A 17,749-nucleotide genomic window follows, 5' to 3' on the forward strand; every position below is an offset into this window, starting at 1 on the left:
TTGGTGATGGGTACAAGCTGCTTCAGAGGCCTGCTTTATTATGATTATCTAGTGCTCTTGGCTTACCAAAGAAAAGTTGGCTTGAAACTGACATAGGACCCACACTTGACTGAAGAGGATCAAAGGAGAAAGACAATTAGAAGCCACTCACCTTGTGATCTTTCTCCCTTTCTTTCTGTACAGTGGATTCTCCAAGTAGTGAGAAGTCACCTGTAACTACACCTGTAAGTAACTCCTGTTAAGAAATAAGATCATGCATTTAGTGGATTTGAATTTATAAGGTATTTAATTCACTTAGGATTCAACCCAAAATGGGCTCCAAACTTTTGATTCGAGAAGAATATATGTAAGTCGTGTATAATGCTGTCAGTTGACTCATGAAGAAAGACATGGATTATCGTTTTGCAAAGTTGAAAACAAAATGGTGAGTCAGGAAAGTAAAATCAAAAAGAAACAACCGAGATGACTTCAAGTCATCTCAGTTGTTTATATTTGTAAAAAGTAATAAAATATGTAACTTCTGTAGGCATTCAAAAATCATTTTTAAATTTTTTAATTAAAAAAATTATTTTTCCAAAATTTTTTTTCTCAGTGGGACAGTACATTAACACAGTGTGCTACTGGCATATAGGACCATTTCTGGGTGACCCAAGCTGTCTGAGTTATACTCCTCACAGTCAGTATCTTGAATATTAGCTGTACATTTAGTTTTCAATTTTTTATTTTGATGAAATAAAAAAAAAAGCATTTGCTAATTAAAATGTCAAGACACATGACATTGTAAAAATTCCCTGCTCCCAAATTATGCCTGAACACTCTCTGTAGACCTGACTCTTCTCTGAGCTGAGTGCTTCTGGTGCTGGGCCTGTCGCCCTTACTCACTCTCTGAAATTCCCATCGGATCTGGAGCCTTCCTCCACGGGTCAACGGTGGCATTTCTTGAGCTACCCAGGTGTCACCACACAGTCATTGGTGTACCTTTGATTACAGACTTGCTAACCCTATGACCCTGAAGGTGCTGTATATCTTTTCTGAAACTTGTCTTCCTGGGTCACACAATGAGGTAGTAATACTTTCCTTCCAGGATATTATGAGCTTCATTTGAAATAATTACACACAAACCTCTAGCATAGTGCCTGATACATGAACGAATCCTTCCCAATGGCTGATCCAAGAGGCCCACCGTGGCCAAAACTGATTCTTCTCTGTGGGTAAACTGTCTCACCTTAGGAATTCCTAAGTGCCTGTGCAGGATGGAGAAGGGTCGCCTCACCCAGTATAACATAATTCACTGGTTTCCATTTTAATGACACAGGAACAACACTGTCAAATTGTTCTTGTCCCCCCGTGGGGAGGGGTGGAAAGAAAGGGTGTCCTAAAGAGACACACTCTTATTTCTAAGGTATAGAAAATAGAATAAGAAAGAGACAAGTTACTGATCTATATAAGTGAATTCCCTGAAAATGCTGACCTAAATTTGATGTTCTTTTGACTTTTTGTGGCCATCCCTACCATTTGCAGGATCCACAAGCATGAGTATCGGTTGAGGCCCACGTTTCACATGTCTAAGTACATTAAAGCTATGAATTTTTATAATGTTAAAAACCAAGCCATCCTCATGGCCTGGCTCACATTCTCAGCCTGAAGATGCTTCATGACCAGACCAGACACTGTGCTCCTGGGTGGTAACCTGATGGACTGGGAGCAGAGGATGGCAGGTGGGCTGACCCAGGTATCTTGGGCAGTCATTAGGCCCCTTGAAACCTTGGATGAGATTGATTCTGTCCTGCTCCACAGGCAGCCGCAGCAGGTGGAGTCTGCTTGCCACCCACCAGCCCAGATTCTTTCCCCTCCTCCCTACTCCCTCACCCTCACCCTGCTCCTTCTCAGGATTCTGAGACAGTGCTATGGGGCTCCCAAAACCACCCCATCAGAACATAGGGTAGTGAAGAAGCAGTTACTGGGGAGACTTCTTTTCCTCAGCACCTATTCTGGGTGACAAGGGAGGCCAACCTTAAATACAGCAGTCATCCACTTTGGCTGACTTTAGGGACCAGTTCTGATTTTTCTTCCCCCTTGGACTCTCGATCTCATTCATCTTCCATGGCCCAGTGCCCGCCTTGGTTTATGCATCCTGCTCCCATTATTTCCATTCACTCACTTGATTCCCCAAATCACACTCACACACACCAAAAAAAAAAACCTGTTTAAAAGACCAAAACAAACTCAAACAGGGGCTCTGTATCAATCTAGAGGGGTGAGATGCGGCAGGAGATGGGGAGGGAGGTTCAAAAGGGAGGGGATATATGTATACCTATGGCTGATTCATGTTGAGGTTTGCAGAAAACAACAAAATTCTGTAAAGCAATTATCCTTCATTAAAAAAATAAAATAACATAGGGGGGAAAAAAGACCACCAAAAAAAAAGTCTTTGTGTTTGAACGGGCAGTTCTGCTGAGATAAGCACGCCTATTTGCTTGAACCCAGGATCAATATACAGAATGAGTATCTTATGCTCAGGAGCATGAATACATTTAAGAAATCACTGATAAGAAAAACGAAGCAAAAGCCTTCCCATGCCAGTGGCTAATTACTTTGTGTTTTCGTTAGCTCCAAAAAGGTTCACAGAATCATACCAGCATTCTGGAAGTAAACCAAAGACGGGCTAAGGCTAAAAAGTGGTTTCTGGGGAACTTCCCTGGCAGTCCAGTAGTTAAGACTGCATGCTCCCAGTGCAGAGGGTATGAGTTCAATCCCTAGTCAAGGAACTAAGATCCTGCATGCCAAGTGGCAAAGCCAAAAAAAAAAAAGTAGTTTCTGCCAACAAAGAGTACCTTTAGATATAGGAAGACTTCTGCTTCTGCATGTCCATCTGAGTATTAGACTGGGAGCTAATTGTGTCCCTTGTCCCGGCCTGGCCTTGAGGATGTGGCTGAATTTTGATCATGGTTTTATTTTCTAAGCAGTTTAAGTTCTGGGCCTGGGACCCAGAAGAGGAGCGCAGACGACAGGAAAAATGGCAACAGGAGCAGGAGCGTTTGCTCCAGGTAGGTTTGCTGCTTTTTTCCCTTCTTTTAGGGATGCTCTCTTAATTTCTGTTGTGTTAAATAGTTGTTTAGCACAGGAGATGCATGGACTCAGCTTCTTCTCAGAAGTCGTTGAGTCTAAGTTCATCCGTTTTGTGTCCATGAGACAAAATGCCCGATGTCTAATTCCTCCCACCGAAGGTTACACTGATGAACATAAGGGGAAAAAAAAGATTCACTCAGAAAAAAATTCAGGTATTGATTAAGGGCCCACCGACCCATTCATCATCTCCTTAGCTGCCAGTCAAATTCCAGTCCAGCTAAGGGTGGGAAAAAATCAGAAAGCTATTTGATGTCATACATGTGAAATAAAATTTGACCTGGGTCTTATATATTAAGTAGAAGTACTTGCTCCATCTTTGAGCAAATGCTCCTAATTTTCAATTCTAGAAAAAATTCACTGCTGAGTGAGGGAGACATCATCAACTCATCCTCTTGGTGAAGGAGACATGACATCAACTCCTAGAACCGATAAACCTAAGAATCTTTGCTTGTTTTTCAGCTTTTATAAAGTTTGAAGGTCTGTTTCCTCTATTCTGAAGCTCCCTGGAGTCTCTCTCTAGAACTTTACAATATTAGGTTTTGATAAAATTTTGACCTGAATTAAAAGCCTGCTGTGGGTTGACCAGCAGTGGTTTTTGCCAGAGCATGAATACAAACGTTAGTTTCCAGGCAATTCCGTTAAGTTCTTTCACTCCTAAGGTAATGACAGAACAAGTAATACCTGGAGGAATTCTCGGGGCCTTCTCTCAGAAGACAAAAGCACAGACTTTGTCAGCCTCCGAGAGAGTGTGGACAGTAGTCAGCCTACAGTATTTGACTGTGTGGGGGACGATGTGCTCCAGGAGTCCTTTGTCTCTGTCACGCCAGGGATGCCCTTCCCAAGGCATCCGGGGCGTCAGTTCTCATCTCGAGCGTTCGTCTTCATTTCCGTGTATTCATTTCTTCTAGTCAAGCGTCAGGGACTCCGGTCACATTTTTAAAGCTCTCCAAAATTCAGAGTATTTTGCTTTGTTCTCCAGGAGAGGTGACTAGTGTCACATTGTTTCATATTTTTCAAAACAATAATAGCAGTTCTGATATGGACACCTTCTAATGGGCTGTTTAAAAGCTACTCTTAATTCAGGAGGACTTAAAGCCAGGAAGACTCCATTTTGGTAGAATGGCCACTCAACTAATTATCATCTCATCCACTTTGGACCTTTCTCTGTATTGTAAACCTGTGAGATTTTTAAAAAATCTTTTCTTAAACTCTCCCAGCAGCAACATATTTCTATTAGCGGAATGGCAAAACTTATCTCTGAAGGGCCCAGTAAAAGCAAACTATTGGTTTAACCTAACCCTTAAAACACAAGTTAAGAAGATTTTAGTCTTTTTATAAGCAAATGTCTACTCATATATCCGAGGAACAATTCTATGAAATACCCACAGCAGTAAAGATTGTTCTCCTTTGGATTTTTATGTCCTTAACATGGTGAAGTACCACAAAATAGTATTCCTCTTTGGGTGCATGAATGGGTTAGATTCAGAACGTTACAACAAGAAGGGAGTTTTGCAACACATTGTACATGATGGTTTATTGGGGGAAGGTCCCAGTGCTGTGTGGACTGGTCAATTCAGAACAATCTATGGAAATTCCGTAACAGGAGAGATACCAGAAGGAGCAGGACAAGCTGAAAGAAGAGTGGGAAAAGGCCCAAAAGGAGGTGGAAGAAGAAGAACGCAGATACTATGAGGAGGTAGGAAATTCCCTGGTAGGAATTTAACCCTGAAGCCTTAATTCCTCAAAATCTCTCAGAACTTTGTGTGTCCATTCTGCCTGGGGTGTGGGGCTATCTTTGATTCTCTTTACTCACAGTGGAGCCCCATCAACCTTTTAAAAGAGTCCTGTAGACTGTGAAAGACCACTGCTCTCCCAGATTTAGTTTGTGGTGAGGGTATGTTGAGTCATGGTCAAGGGAGGGAATAGAAGTATATCTCTTGTTTAGTCATAGAGGTCAGATTTTTTATTTGTCTTACAAGGCATGAAAGTATCAATTTGTCTATTTGTGTGTTTGTTAGGGAATTATTTGTGTGTTTGGTAGTAGAGAATTAATACTAATTTTGCAAGGATAATTTTGATATCAAAGCTAAGTGAATCCTTACTACTGCATTCACCATAATACTAAAGAGATTTGGAAGGGAGGAGAATTTGGTTTTGTTTGTTTCATTTTTTTTGATGAACAAGCCAGACCATATTCAAGAATTTGAAGCTATGCTTTATGTATATTATCCAAAATTTATGATTAATATTCTTGTGAATTTTATCTTCAACAATAATTTTTATGCATAATCCTCCCCCATAGCATTTCTAATTAGGCTTCTTGAATCATATGAACTCATTATCTTGCAAAGACTGTTTTTCTAAATTAAATGCTAATTTCTTAATCGTTCCCCATAGAGAATGCTATCTGATTTTAAAAGACCTTTTTTTATGCACTGCTTGTTTGCACATAATTCTGATGTGTTCCCCAAGATCCTTTAATGACACTTTTCTCTTGACAAATACTGTTTTTCTTTTTTCTCCCTTTCATTAATTCCTGTCCTTCCCCTAGGAGCGGAAAATAATTGAGGACACTGTGGTTCCATTTACTGTTTCTTCAAGCTCTGCAGACCAGCTCTCTACATCTTCCTCTGTGACAGAAGGCAGTGGGACGGTGGTGAGACCATAGATTAAAAGCAATTCATGAAATAAGTAAACCAAAATAAAAATATAAGACCACAAGGCCAAGTTTCCCACCAGTTTATATACAGGACTGCTATAGAATCATGTCAGCTACCACATGGCCATTGTACCCCATGGTACCATCACCGCCATGGCTAAACCCTAGAGTCGATCCCTAAGAAGCAGCAAACACATTACTGAGGCCAGCTCTGCCCACACAGGCTGGCAACCAAAGCCCCTGCACTGGTTGGCACGACCCTGGTTAGCGATGCCATGTGCTGGAATGTCTTTCTCACTGCCCGTCATTCATTCACTCAGCAGACATGTTTCTGCCAGACCATTCATCTCTTTGCCCTGGATGATGCCAACAAAGCCAACAATATGCTCACACCAGCCCCAGAAAAGTTGCTTCTAAATAGCTCTTGAAATTCCACATGAGATATATATGTGTCTTCAAGGGCTGGAGAGAGTCCAGAAAGGCTAGTCTACCTCTATATCCCCTAAATAAGGTCATGGAGGTAGTGGGCAAATGTCATAGCAAGACCTGGCTTGTCCATAATCTGCACTTGATGTTTTTCGTGACATAAATAACAGAATACACTCATTTTGCAATGAACATAATACCAGTTGGGTATATGTCATATTTGTTGTTTCTGTAGTCAATTAAGGTATGCTGCAACACACTACTTTTTTTAATTGTCCAATTTTAACTTAATACAGATTATACAAAAGAAAGTCACTACATTTGATATGGCCTAGTTACTCACCAAGCTCAGAATATTGCTTATCTTTGCTGTTGTATACAAAGATCATCACAAAAGCCAAATCTTTCATATCTCTTTCATGCTGCTGCTTAGTCGCTTCAGTCATGTCCGACTCTGTGCGACCCCACAGATGGCAGCCCACCAGGCTCCCCGGTCCCTGGGATTCTCCAGGCTTTCATATATTGCAATAATTATGAAACACTGTATAGTCTTTAAAATAAGTTGTTTATAATCGTAATCAAAGGAATTCTACACTGTCCAACAACTAACGTTTCAATATGCGCCAGCCATTTACACATACCGAACTTTGAATTTTTTATTTAAACTTTTGAAATTTAAACACTTTTAAAATTTAAAATTAAAATTTTTTGTATAGTTTTTAAGGTTATACTCCATAATCTACGTTTTAAAATAATCCATGGGCACTTGAAGCCACTTGTCCCTAAATGAGCAGTCCTATGATCTTGTTTTATTTTGGAAGATAGATTTTCTAACCAAATCCCTTTTGTGATAACTTTTAAGAGAGATCCAGATTACATGTTCATTTCAAATTATTGGAACTACTCTTTAAATTATAGACAAAGTGATTGAAAAAAGTTTCAACTATTCCATGGCCAGACATGAGTGTTGTCCAGTATGTTTAAAAATTATATTCAAGATTATCCTTGATTTCCCCATTAGAATAAGATGGACTTGGAAAACTGTTGTGAAGAAGAACAAGAGACAAGACAGAAGAGACCACTCCAGGAGGATAACAGTGACTCACTGCTGAAGACTAGGGAAGGTGATCCACTGGAGGAGAAGGGCAGGTATGAGCCGGTCCAGGGTGTTCATCCATGTGTGTGCAGCGGGGCTGTGCCCCTTCACTCCATCACTAATGCAAACCATATTCAGCTTTGAAATTATCTTCCAATAATACATTACCCATATATTATTGCTTGAACACATTCTAATAGCTCTGAAGTCAGTGTCCTTATGCTACTGATTAAAAATAGTCTAGTTTTTAAATAGGTAAAACCTTCGTTAAACAAGGAAGAGACTGTGTAGATCACCCAGGAGGCTGGCTCTGCTACCAGCAAGTTCTTAATGATACAAATGTTTGCTCCTGGGGCTCCAACATATCAGATAGATATTGACAAGTGTGCATGCGTGTGTGTGCATACACACTTGGGTACACGCTCATAGCATCCTTAGAGGGACCTAAAGAAACAACAGGTTATCTAAGTATTATTTTCAAATACTGACCAATTTGAAAGGTTGTTTGGGAGCTGAACTCTTCTGGTGGGACTTGCTCTGAGAATTCTTCTGGGTTTATCAGCTAGAAGACTCCCTGAATTGTAGGATATTGGAGTTTGGGGCCCATGTCTAGAGCCTGCAGAGCCCTTGAAACAGCATAGCTGTTTCCAGTTAAAATTATTTACAGAGAGTTTCCAGTTTTGAAATCCACAAGTCAAGAATATTTGAGGGATGCTGGTAAACATTTTATGTGAATTATTGCTCTTTCTCCAGACAGTCCCTGTTGTCACCAGAAACTTTAAAAAGGTCTCCTCCATCTCTCCTTTCTTTGCCGTTGTTGTTATTTTTTTAGTCACTAAGTCGTGTCCAACTTGCTCCTAAAAGACCAGTGAATTACCATAGGCTGCCAAAGCCCCATACGGCCTCAATGCTTTCTACAGTAAGCCCTCTCTTGTGGAAATCTGGGAGAGTATACTTAGCTCTTTCATTCCTCAAAGTTATTAGAATGAAGAGTTTTGTGGACAAGGAGGTAGAGAGAATGTCAGAAATGATGATTTGTTAAATTGGTGGATAATGAAAATGCAAAGCATTTTACAGTATTCTAAATCCATTTTAAATCTAGTTTAAAATAAAAAGAATATTTAGTTATCCCCATTCTTTTCATTTTGTAATTGGTACTTCCTTGTCCTGAGGGATAAGATCAGTCATTTCAGTTGCTTTTATCCCTGTTGTGAAATATATTTGTTTATTTTAGCAGCCTAACTCAAGAGGTCTTGACTCATTCTGAGAACCCGGCATCAGAAGGAATCTACCACCAGCTGGATACAGAAGCTGGGGCCCCACAGTGTGGGGTAAACCCACAGCTAGCTCAGGGTAAGAATGGAGAAGGCCAGCTCCCATGCTTCACCGGGCTTCCCAGGTGGCACTAGTGATAAAGATCTTGCCTACCAATGCAGGAGACTTAAGAAATGCATGTTTGATCCCTGGGTGGGAAATAACCCCTAGAGAAGGGCATGGCAACCCACTCCAGTATTCTTGCCTGGAGAATCCCATGGACAGAGGAGACTGGCAGGCTAGAATCCATGGGGTTGCAAAGAGTCAAACAACTGAAGCGACTTAGCAAGCACACATGCATGTTTCAGTTATCGTAAGACCCCTTCCCCACCCCATCGTCCAGACAGATATGGCCTCTGCTGGCTGCTATGCTAAACAGCACAGTGAATAAACTCCCACCACTGTGTACCAGGAAGTTCCATGAGATCACTGTGAGACCTTTGCAGGCGTTAGTACTTTAAAGAAAGGTGATTACTAAGCACTAACTGTTATGTTCTTTCTTTGGCCTCAGATCCATCCCAGAATCAGCAGGTATCAAACCCACCAATGCACATTTTAGAAGATGTGAAGCCAAAAACCCTTCCATTGGACAAAAGCATTAACCATCAGATTGAGTCTCCGAGTGAAAGGCGGAAGTGAGTAACCAAATAAGATGATTGTGGAATTTCTTTTCTTTTTTTTAATTTTATTTTTTTTTATTGAAGTTTAAATTACAGTGTCATGTTAGTTTCAAGTGTACAGCAAAGGGATTTAATTATATGGAATTTCTTGTTTTTTAAACTGATTAAGAAGGGGGAAAAAATGAAAAAGTGTTAGATGGCAGGTGGTTTGCAGCATTTTTGTGCTTTCTCTCCATTCACTGCTATTGTCGAGGTAACAAATACATATGAAGTTTGGGATGATCTTCCTGGCAAGTAAATATTTACTCTGAATTTAGCAACTTAAAAGAGACAAAGTAATGTTTTTCACTGACAAATCCAAACATTGGAAAGAATTTTCTGGCATGTTGTATTACCAATTTATCTAAGCAAGTTTAATTGTCTCAGAGCCTATGGAGAAATGTTCTTTCAAGGAAAAAAATCTTTTCCTCTTCTTACCATTCTCTTTCCTTAAATATCTACCCCAGGCTTTAGTCTAATTTTGTAACAATTATATTTTTTACACTAAAAATAGTTCTGATCATTTTTGAAGCATGTCAATGAAACAGGCACTGTGTTGAAGGGTTTGCATATATCTCTCTCCTCTTCTTTTCATATATTAACTCACTGAACTCGCCCAATTACATGATTGAGTTATTGTTCCCATTTTACAGATAAGGAAACTGAGGCTCAGGGAAATTAAATAACTTACCCAAAGTACTTGTCTGAATGAGTAGAGGTAAAGGGATTCAAAGTGAACCCACAATTTCACTATGTCATATTTGACCTACGGTTTCCTTGTAATCAGTTTTAAAAAGATAATATACATTATGCTTTAACTAATCATTCTACCAGGAGCCAGACCACCTGGATTCAAACTTTTGACTCTGTCACTTTGCCTGCATAAAACTTTGGGCAAGATACCTAATCTTTCTCTGCCCTAGTTTGCTCATGTATAAAATGGGAATAATAGAAGCCCCTGCCTCACAGGGCCCTGTGCCCAGAAGATGGTAAGTACTGCACACTGTCGGCAGTGATGTTGATAACAGTCGTGTCGGTGATAATGATGATGATAACTTGTCTTATAAGTTCCTCTTTTTATCTGATTTTTCTTGTTAACACTTTTTTCTCAACACAGGTTTAAACCATTTCCCCCTTTTCTGTCTATCTAATTTCATTTCTCTGTGTCTAGATGACATATGCAGCAATAATAGAAGGTAAAATCACGTAGAAGGAGTCATTATTGTTATTGATTATTGTGGTGATTTTCAACCTTTTTTCAAGGCAATGGTTCTTATACTTTAGGATATTCCATGAAAAACTGATATTTTGAAGAAGACAAGCTCTGTCTAGGGAGGGAGTCAGAGAGGGGGGAGGTCAGGGGCTCAAGAAGTTATTCTGAGAGTAGTTACAAAACAGATGGCCTCACGGCCTATTGACGTCTTTGCTGGCATTTCTCTTTTCCTTGTTCTTTTCTGTGTCCTATTCCTTTCTTTACAAGTGAAATTAACTTTTGAAAGCGAAAGCCCAGAACGAACGGCTTGATCACAGGCAGGGCTCACGTGTAACCAGCCGCACCTGTGAAACCGTTGAGGGAGCTTCTGGCTGGGAACCATTCTGCCTTGGAGATGCCCGTGACATAGTGGTTATTGGTTGTTTTGAACATCACCCCTAATCACGTGGACCTGTAATGAATTTCTGAATACTGGTGGAAGCCGCCTCACTGAAAAATATTTCCTTTAAGCACTGCTCTTTATTTCTGGGCTCTCTTGAAGAGCTTTTCCCTATAGCCCCACTTATCTCTCCCTTCCATCCCATTCATAGTTTTTATATCTAACTCAGCGTGCAACTTTAACTAGCAAAGAACCTGGCAAAAATAAAGAGTAGAAAACTGTTTTGTCTTTTCTGTTCAACAGTGCCAGCCTGGTTTTGATATGATACAGCCAGTGTCTGAACAAACCTGCTAGATGGAATTTTTTTTTGCTCTTTATTAAAAAATTACCACTAGGATGTGCTATTGGAGAAGGCAATGGCACCCCACTCCAGTACTCTTGGCTGGAAAATCCCATGGATGGAGGAGCCTGGTGGGCTGCAGTCCATGGGGTCGCTAGGAGTCGGACACAACTGAGCGACTTCACTTTGACTTTTCACTTTCATGCATTGGAGGAGGAAATGGCAACCCACTCCAGTGTTCTTGCCTGGAGAATCCCAGGGACGGGGGAGCCTGGTGAGCTGCCATCTATGGGGTCGCACAGAGTGGGACACGACTGAAGTGACTTAGCAGCAGCAGCAGCAGGATGTGCTATGGTCTTTTATTTGGTTGTCAAGGAAGAGGGCTTTTTTTTTTTTTTTTTTTCTCCTTCTAAAATGTCTTTTCTCGTGGGACTGGGCTTCTGTTTACTTATAATGTTTGGCTCTTTCCCATGTTGCAGGAAAAGCCCTCGAGAGAACTTCCAGGCTGGGCGCTTGTCCCCCTGCTCCCCCACCCCTCCTGGCCAGTCACCAAACAGGTACAAGAGGTCAGCAAGCCTTTCTGAGGCTGCTCTGTTTTGACTGGAGCCTGCTGGGCACCGTCACCACCGAATTAGTGCTTGCCGGGGGACCATGGGGATTTGTCCACCCATGTCTCTTCCTGCACACACACAGAGGCAGGCCAGAGGAACACACCCCACCCACCTGAAGGTTTTATCAGCCCTCGATAAGAGAGCCAAGTGTGTGACGTGGGCACGACTGTGGCCATCAGCTTTAATTACATTGTGTGGAACCTGCAATCTAATAAGAAAACCCACCAGACAATTGCCAGCCTTCTAAGTCGGCGCCTTTCCCCACAATGAGGCTCGGTCCTTCTAGGCGGAATCCGCTGCTGGCTCTTACAGTGGTCCAGGCAGGCGCTGAGAAGCGAAACTTCATCTTCCCTCTTACTTCACTCAAGCTCTCTAATAATTGCTTCAGGACATTAATTGGGCCCCATGATATTCCTAAAAGCTGCCTGAGCTCCCATTCCCTGGAGAAACAAATTACTAAGTACTGCAAGGTTTTCTTTGATTCATAAATTTCATTTAACTACAGGATAAGAGGGAAATCCTAGTAAATAGAGTTTTGTGAAGGGCAACTCTTCCTTTCTTTCTCTTGTCTTCCTTTCTGTTTCTTCTGTCCCTGTGTATACTGTTAGCTTCCAAATGATACTGCGTATTTTAAAGTTTCTTACGTAATTCCAAGAGTTTTCCTCACAGTCAGCATCATTGCAATCTGACCTTAGTTGCTGGAAAACTGACTTAGGGCCCAGCCATCCTGTCTAAGCCAATGCAATGGAAACCCGATGTGAGTTCTTCACACCAGATCACAGAACTTGGTGTCAGGGCAGAGATTGGATCCCATATCTGCCTGGTAACTGTTGGACTGGATCACGATTTCCTCTTTACTTCTAAGCAACAAAAAAAAATTTTTAATAAATAAAAAGAAATGCTCCAGTGGGCCAATGAACCAATTACAGAAAAACTTCACGCAACTAAAACCTTAGTAAAACTAAACTTGATTGTCTTTGAGGATTTAAGAAAATATATGATAAATACACTGAATCATTTCAAGGCATTTGATCACCATGGCTGAACAGAATACAACACAAACTTTTTATAACAAATAATTCATGCATACAGAGTTCAGTGTCACAGTAGAGGCTTACTGTATGTAATCTCTCAATTATTACCATCTTATAGCTAATGCTTAATTCCTGCTCATTGTCATTTCAGTATTTGTCATTTCATTCATGATATCAATGTTTTACAAACCCATGTTTTCATTTTTTTTTTTTTGCATGAGGCTCCATATTCGTGAGGCTCCATATTCCATTTCATCTTTGCATGAGGCTCCGGATTCTAAACAGCACATTTTATTATGCCATATATTTTGCAACCTAGGTCTATAAGTGGGAAGAAGCTGTGCTCTTCGTGTGGGCTTCCACTGGGTAAAGGTGCTGCGATGATCATTGAGACCCTCAATCTCTATTTTCACATCCAGTGCTTTAAGGTATGTATTCATCACTCTTCTCCCTGAGTACAGTCTCGTCGTGTGTTTTGGCCTCATCCTGTGCTTAGTAAGTACCTCCTGGAAATCCTAACAGCCTTTGTGTGTGAGGCCCCCTGTCTCTACGTTGTACAGAAATGGGCATGGAGTCCATCTTTGAGGATAAAATTCTTCTATCACGCATCCCTCTGGGATGTCAGGTTTGAGGAAGCAAGACATATTTGTGCCACGTGTCTTTGTAAAACTTTTTTTGTTGTTGTTGTTGCTAAAGAGTGTATACTCTAACAGGAAGCTAAGAAAGCCACCCAGGAGGACAGTGATACTTCTGAATCTTTAAAGGATTTAGAATGTAACATCTTTGCTTCTTCTTAGACTCTTGTGACCCAAGTCAGAGGTTTTTGGTCTTTGACCTGATGGGAGATTTCCCTCAATTAAGTGGTTACAGCTAGTTGCTAAGTTGTAGATCTCCACATGAGTGTTCTGCGATCACAGATGGAATATTACTCCCTCCAAGAGCTGCCCTGCTCAGCACACTGAGTCAGGCTGCCTTTGTTACAGGTCCTTAGGGAAACGTTCACGCTCCTTATTGCTCACTATCGAACTGTTTAATTATCATCTCCTCTCATAAACTACACGCTCCATAAGGGCAGGAACCATGTCTGTCTAGCTCACCACTATTTCCTCTGTATACCTAGTGGAGATGACATCAGTAAATATTTCTAGAGGAGTGAATTAATGAATAACTGAAAACGAGAAGGCTTAAATTCTAGTCTCAGATCTCCTGCCAATTAGCAGGTGAGCTAACCACTTATGCTTGCCTGATTTATTTTTTAAAATTTACATGTCAGACTATATCGGCATCTCCTTTCATCACCCATGGGCATGTTTCAAATAATATATGATTTTCGAAGCTACACCCTCTAGCTCTGGAAAAGAATAATTTCGTTCCCTTCATCATGCTACCATGCTTTCTTGTGGCCTGGGGTTTTGTCCTGTTTCTTTTTGGTACCCCACTCAGCTATAAACTAAACTTGCACAGGTTTAAAATAACTCTCACTTTACCTGTATGCTAAGAGAAAGTGAATGACGTCGTTCTGAAATTATTAGCTTAATTATGTCAGTAATCACTGGAAAGCAAAACTTATAATGAACAAAACACAGTACGGATACTTAGACTCAATTTATCAATATTATTGTTGTAAAATTAACATAAACAAGGTATGTCCTAAATTATCTAGGAGTATTGTGAGGCTCATAATATATACTTTTTTAAGAATTTCATGGTAATATCAAGATGACATGTTCTAACACCACAGTTTATTCTCAGAAACTTTACCAGAACTCGAAATAATCAAGGTTACAAAGAGTTTTTGCAGATTCTCAGTGGAAAGGGGACTTGTCTTCTTAGCTGTAAAGGCCTTTATTTTCTCTTACCATTCACTTCCAAGAGCTGACTTGATGCTTTAAGGCACATCACCATATGGATTTATCCCTTACCCTTCTGTGTAGGTGTAGCTTGTAATATAATTTGAATGGAACCCTCCCTGTGCCCCAGGTGACCTTAGAACATCAGTCTGGAACTCACCCTCTATTCCTGGGCTCGGTCATAATCTGCCTGCAAGTGGCTGGCATGAACCACGCCCCACTGCCTCCTTCTCTGATTCAGCCAGTACGGTGTACCCCACCATCTTCTGCATGCAGGCTAGCTTGGTATCGTTGCCTCTAACATGGAAACATAAGATGGGGGTGCTATTCCGCAGTGATTATAGTCAGGTATTAATAGAACTTACCAACAACACTGAAAAGCCTTATTCAGAGACAAGTTTTGCATGCAGGCTAGCTTGGTATCATTGCCTCTAACATGGAAACATAAGATGGGGGTGCTATTCCGCAGTGATTATAGTCAGGTATTAATAGAACTTACCAACAACACTGAAAAGCCTTATTCAGAGACAAGTTTCGAAAACCACTAAGATTTAATCTGTTTAAAACAGTCTTCCATCTTGAGAATCAGCGTGCATAGGCTTTGGGGTTCAACCTGATAACCACTCACCAACTTCTAAACCTTGGACAAGCCACCTCTTGTCCTAAGCTCTCTGAACCAGTGTCATTCTCCATAAAATGTTAGGACTTGGGATAAAATGCTAAAAGTATATTATTTCTGGAAATCAACTCACAGAGCAGCATCTCATACATAGTAGATACTCAACAAATGTGGAGGTTAGAGAAGTGATTACTGTGCTACTCTTGTGAACAGTAAGCAAGTGTTGTAAGGAAGCAGTTCCTTGTGTGCCTTATAATTTCTGCTCTTTCTTCCCTGTAGTGTGGGATTTGTAAAGGTCAGCTTGGAGACGCCGTGAGTGGGACGGATGTTAGGATTCGAAATGGTCTTCTAAACTGTAATGACTGCTACATGCGATCCAGAAGTAAGTCCTGGGGGAAATGCCTTGAGATGTACGGGTGCAAACACATGCCTTTCCTGGACCAGTTTAGCAATTCAACTATTTCTGCCTATCAGTTGACACTCCTACACTAAAAGAAAGATGTGTTAACGATGGTAAAGAATCTGCCTGCAATGAGGGAGACCTGGGTTCAATCCCTGGATTGGAAAGATCCCCTGGAGGAGGGCATGGCAATCCACTCCAGTATTCTTGCCTGGAGAATCCCCATGGACAGAGGTGCCTGGTGGGCTATAGTCCACGGGGACACAAAGATTTGGACATGACTGAGCGACTAAGCACAGCACAGGTAAAAGAAACAATAATGAAGTGATCCCTTATTTACTATTAGTTTCTTACTTGAATGACTGCTACAATGTAATTCTTTTTAACCAGAGGGCATTAATACACTAGCAGGTGAAAATGTAGACCAAGTTTGAGACATTGCCTGAGCTCACCATGGAGATTTCAGTGAGATACAGGGGTGATATAAGGTCTGTAAAACCCTACTTATTTGTTGAGGTATCTCTTTAGAATTCCAGCAGCATGTGGAGGGTATCTCACATGTGAAGAGTCACTCTGCACTGCTCATCAAATCAGGCACCCGCTCCTCAATGCCTACATTCAGACGTTTCATGGCATAATGTGGGCTTGTTCCCAACTAAATTGAAAAGTCTTTGAGAGACAAACTGGTGTGTTCTACTTCTCTGTGAATCCCCACTCTCCTCCAAAATGCCGGAGTACATACTAATCAGCACTTAACCAGTGTGTGCTGCCTTGAAGCTTCCTTGAGCAGCCTGCTCTCCCATCTTATGCCTAGGTCTCCTGACGTAGGCAGGTCATGTATTAATAAATTTGGGGGGCCACGAGGGGGTGCTGTTGCCCAGCTGCTGTTTAGAAAATATGAAACTAGCCGGTGGCTAGCCTCTGAATCTTTCCTCAGTCTCCATCATAAATATAGTCCTTATGCTGGATAGGGCTTCTTTAGTGACTCAGTTAGGAAAGACTCTTCCTGCAGTGTAAGAGCGGAGAAGGCAATGGCACCTCACTCCAGTACTCTTGCCTAGAAAATCCCATGGACGGAGGAGCTTGGTAGGCTGCAGTCCATGGGGCCGCTAAGAGTCGGACATGACTGAGCAACTTCACTTTCACTTTTCACTTTCATGCATTGGAGAAGGAAATGGCAACCAGCTCCAGTGTTCTTGCCTGGAGAATCCCAGGGACAGTGAAGCCTGATGAGCTGCCGTCTATGGGGTTGCACAGAGTTGGACACGACTGAAGCAACTTAGCAGCAGCAGCAGCAGCAGTGCAGGAGACCGCTTGCAGTGCAGGAAGCTAGGGTTCAATCCCTGGGTCAGGAAGATCCCCTGGAGCAGGAAATGGCAACCCACTCCAGTATTCTTACCTGGAAAATCCCATGGACAGAGGAGCCTGGCAGGCTACAGTCCATGGGGCCGCAGAGTCGGAAATGACTGAGCACACACCTACAAATGCATATATATGTATATAATATATAATTATATTTTATTTAAACTATATTTGTATTTGTTTGTTTTGTTTTTGTACATTAAAAAGGAAAACTAAACCCTTTTGTCCCAGGATTCAAAGTAATTTTTTTTCTATTATTTACGCGAATTGGAGTTTTTCTGCAACCTCAATGACCTGTTGAGTGTGAGCCATGGAACCAGAAGAGGGCGCTGTTAGGTTGAAGGATGGTTCAGCCAGATTTGAAAGTGCTGTAAATCTGAATTTCTTTCATAATTTAAAGCGATTGAAGGATGCCAGCAGAGAACAAACCCGAACCCACTTATGGATAACAGTGACCTGTTTTGATCCAGATTTTTATTTTAATTGAGAAGCTGGGTGTTTCATTGACATTTCTTTTGGAAATTAGCTTTTAGGATCTAGGCCAGCAATTTTTCTCTTGTGTATACAAATATAAAGGATGTTAAGTGCTTTTGATTCCAAATCTGAAGACAAGAACCATGGGATTCCTGCAACTGTCCTGTAAGATGAAAAATAGGTA

General features: G+C 41.2%; 1 protein-coding gene across 27 annotated transcripts in view; it reads left to right on the forward strand.

The window, feature by feature from the left end:
- LIMCH1 (LIM and calponin homology domains 1) overlaps positions 1-17,749 on the forward strand; it is a 351,668-nt gene that overhangs the window by 327,532 nt on the left and 6,387 nt on the right. For 6 of the 27 annotated variants that reach the window (XM_024993557.2, XM_005207880.5, XM_010806074.4 and 3 more), the window contains 9 exons: positions 184-224; positions 2,967-3,047; positions 4,733-4,825; positions 5,681-5,785; positions 7,236-7,363; positions 8,548-8,663; positions 9,136-9,259; positions 13,180-13,288; positions 15,609-15,711. In XM_024993557.2, the coding sequence (XP_024849325.1) occupies positions 184-224; positions 2,967-3,047; positions 4,733-4,825; positions 5,681-5,785; positions 7,236-7,363; positions 8,548-8,663; positions 9,136-9,259; positions 13,180-13,288; positions 15,609-15,711 (900 nt within the window). Of the gene's footprint in view, positions 1-183; positions 225-2,963; positions 3,048-4,732; positions 4,826-5,680; positions 5,786-7,235; positions 7,364-8,544; positions 8,664-9,135; positions 9,260-11,694; positions 11,782-13,179; positions 13,289-15,608; positions 15,712-17,749 lie in introns of all 27 variants that reach the window. The other 21 variants (XM_015471586.3, XM_015471590.3, XM_015471597.3 and 18 more) reach the window with 9 other exon arrangements.

This window comes from Bos taurus, chromosome 6 (assembly GCF_002263795.3).
Source record: "Bos taurus isolate L1 Dominette 01449 registration number 42190680 breed Hereford chromosome 6, ARS-UCD2.0, whole genome shotgun sequence".
Lineage (NCBI taxonomy): Eukaryota > Metazoa > Chordata > Mammalia > Artiodactyla > Bovidae > Bos > Bos taurus.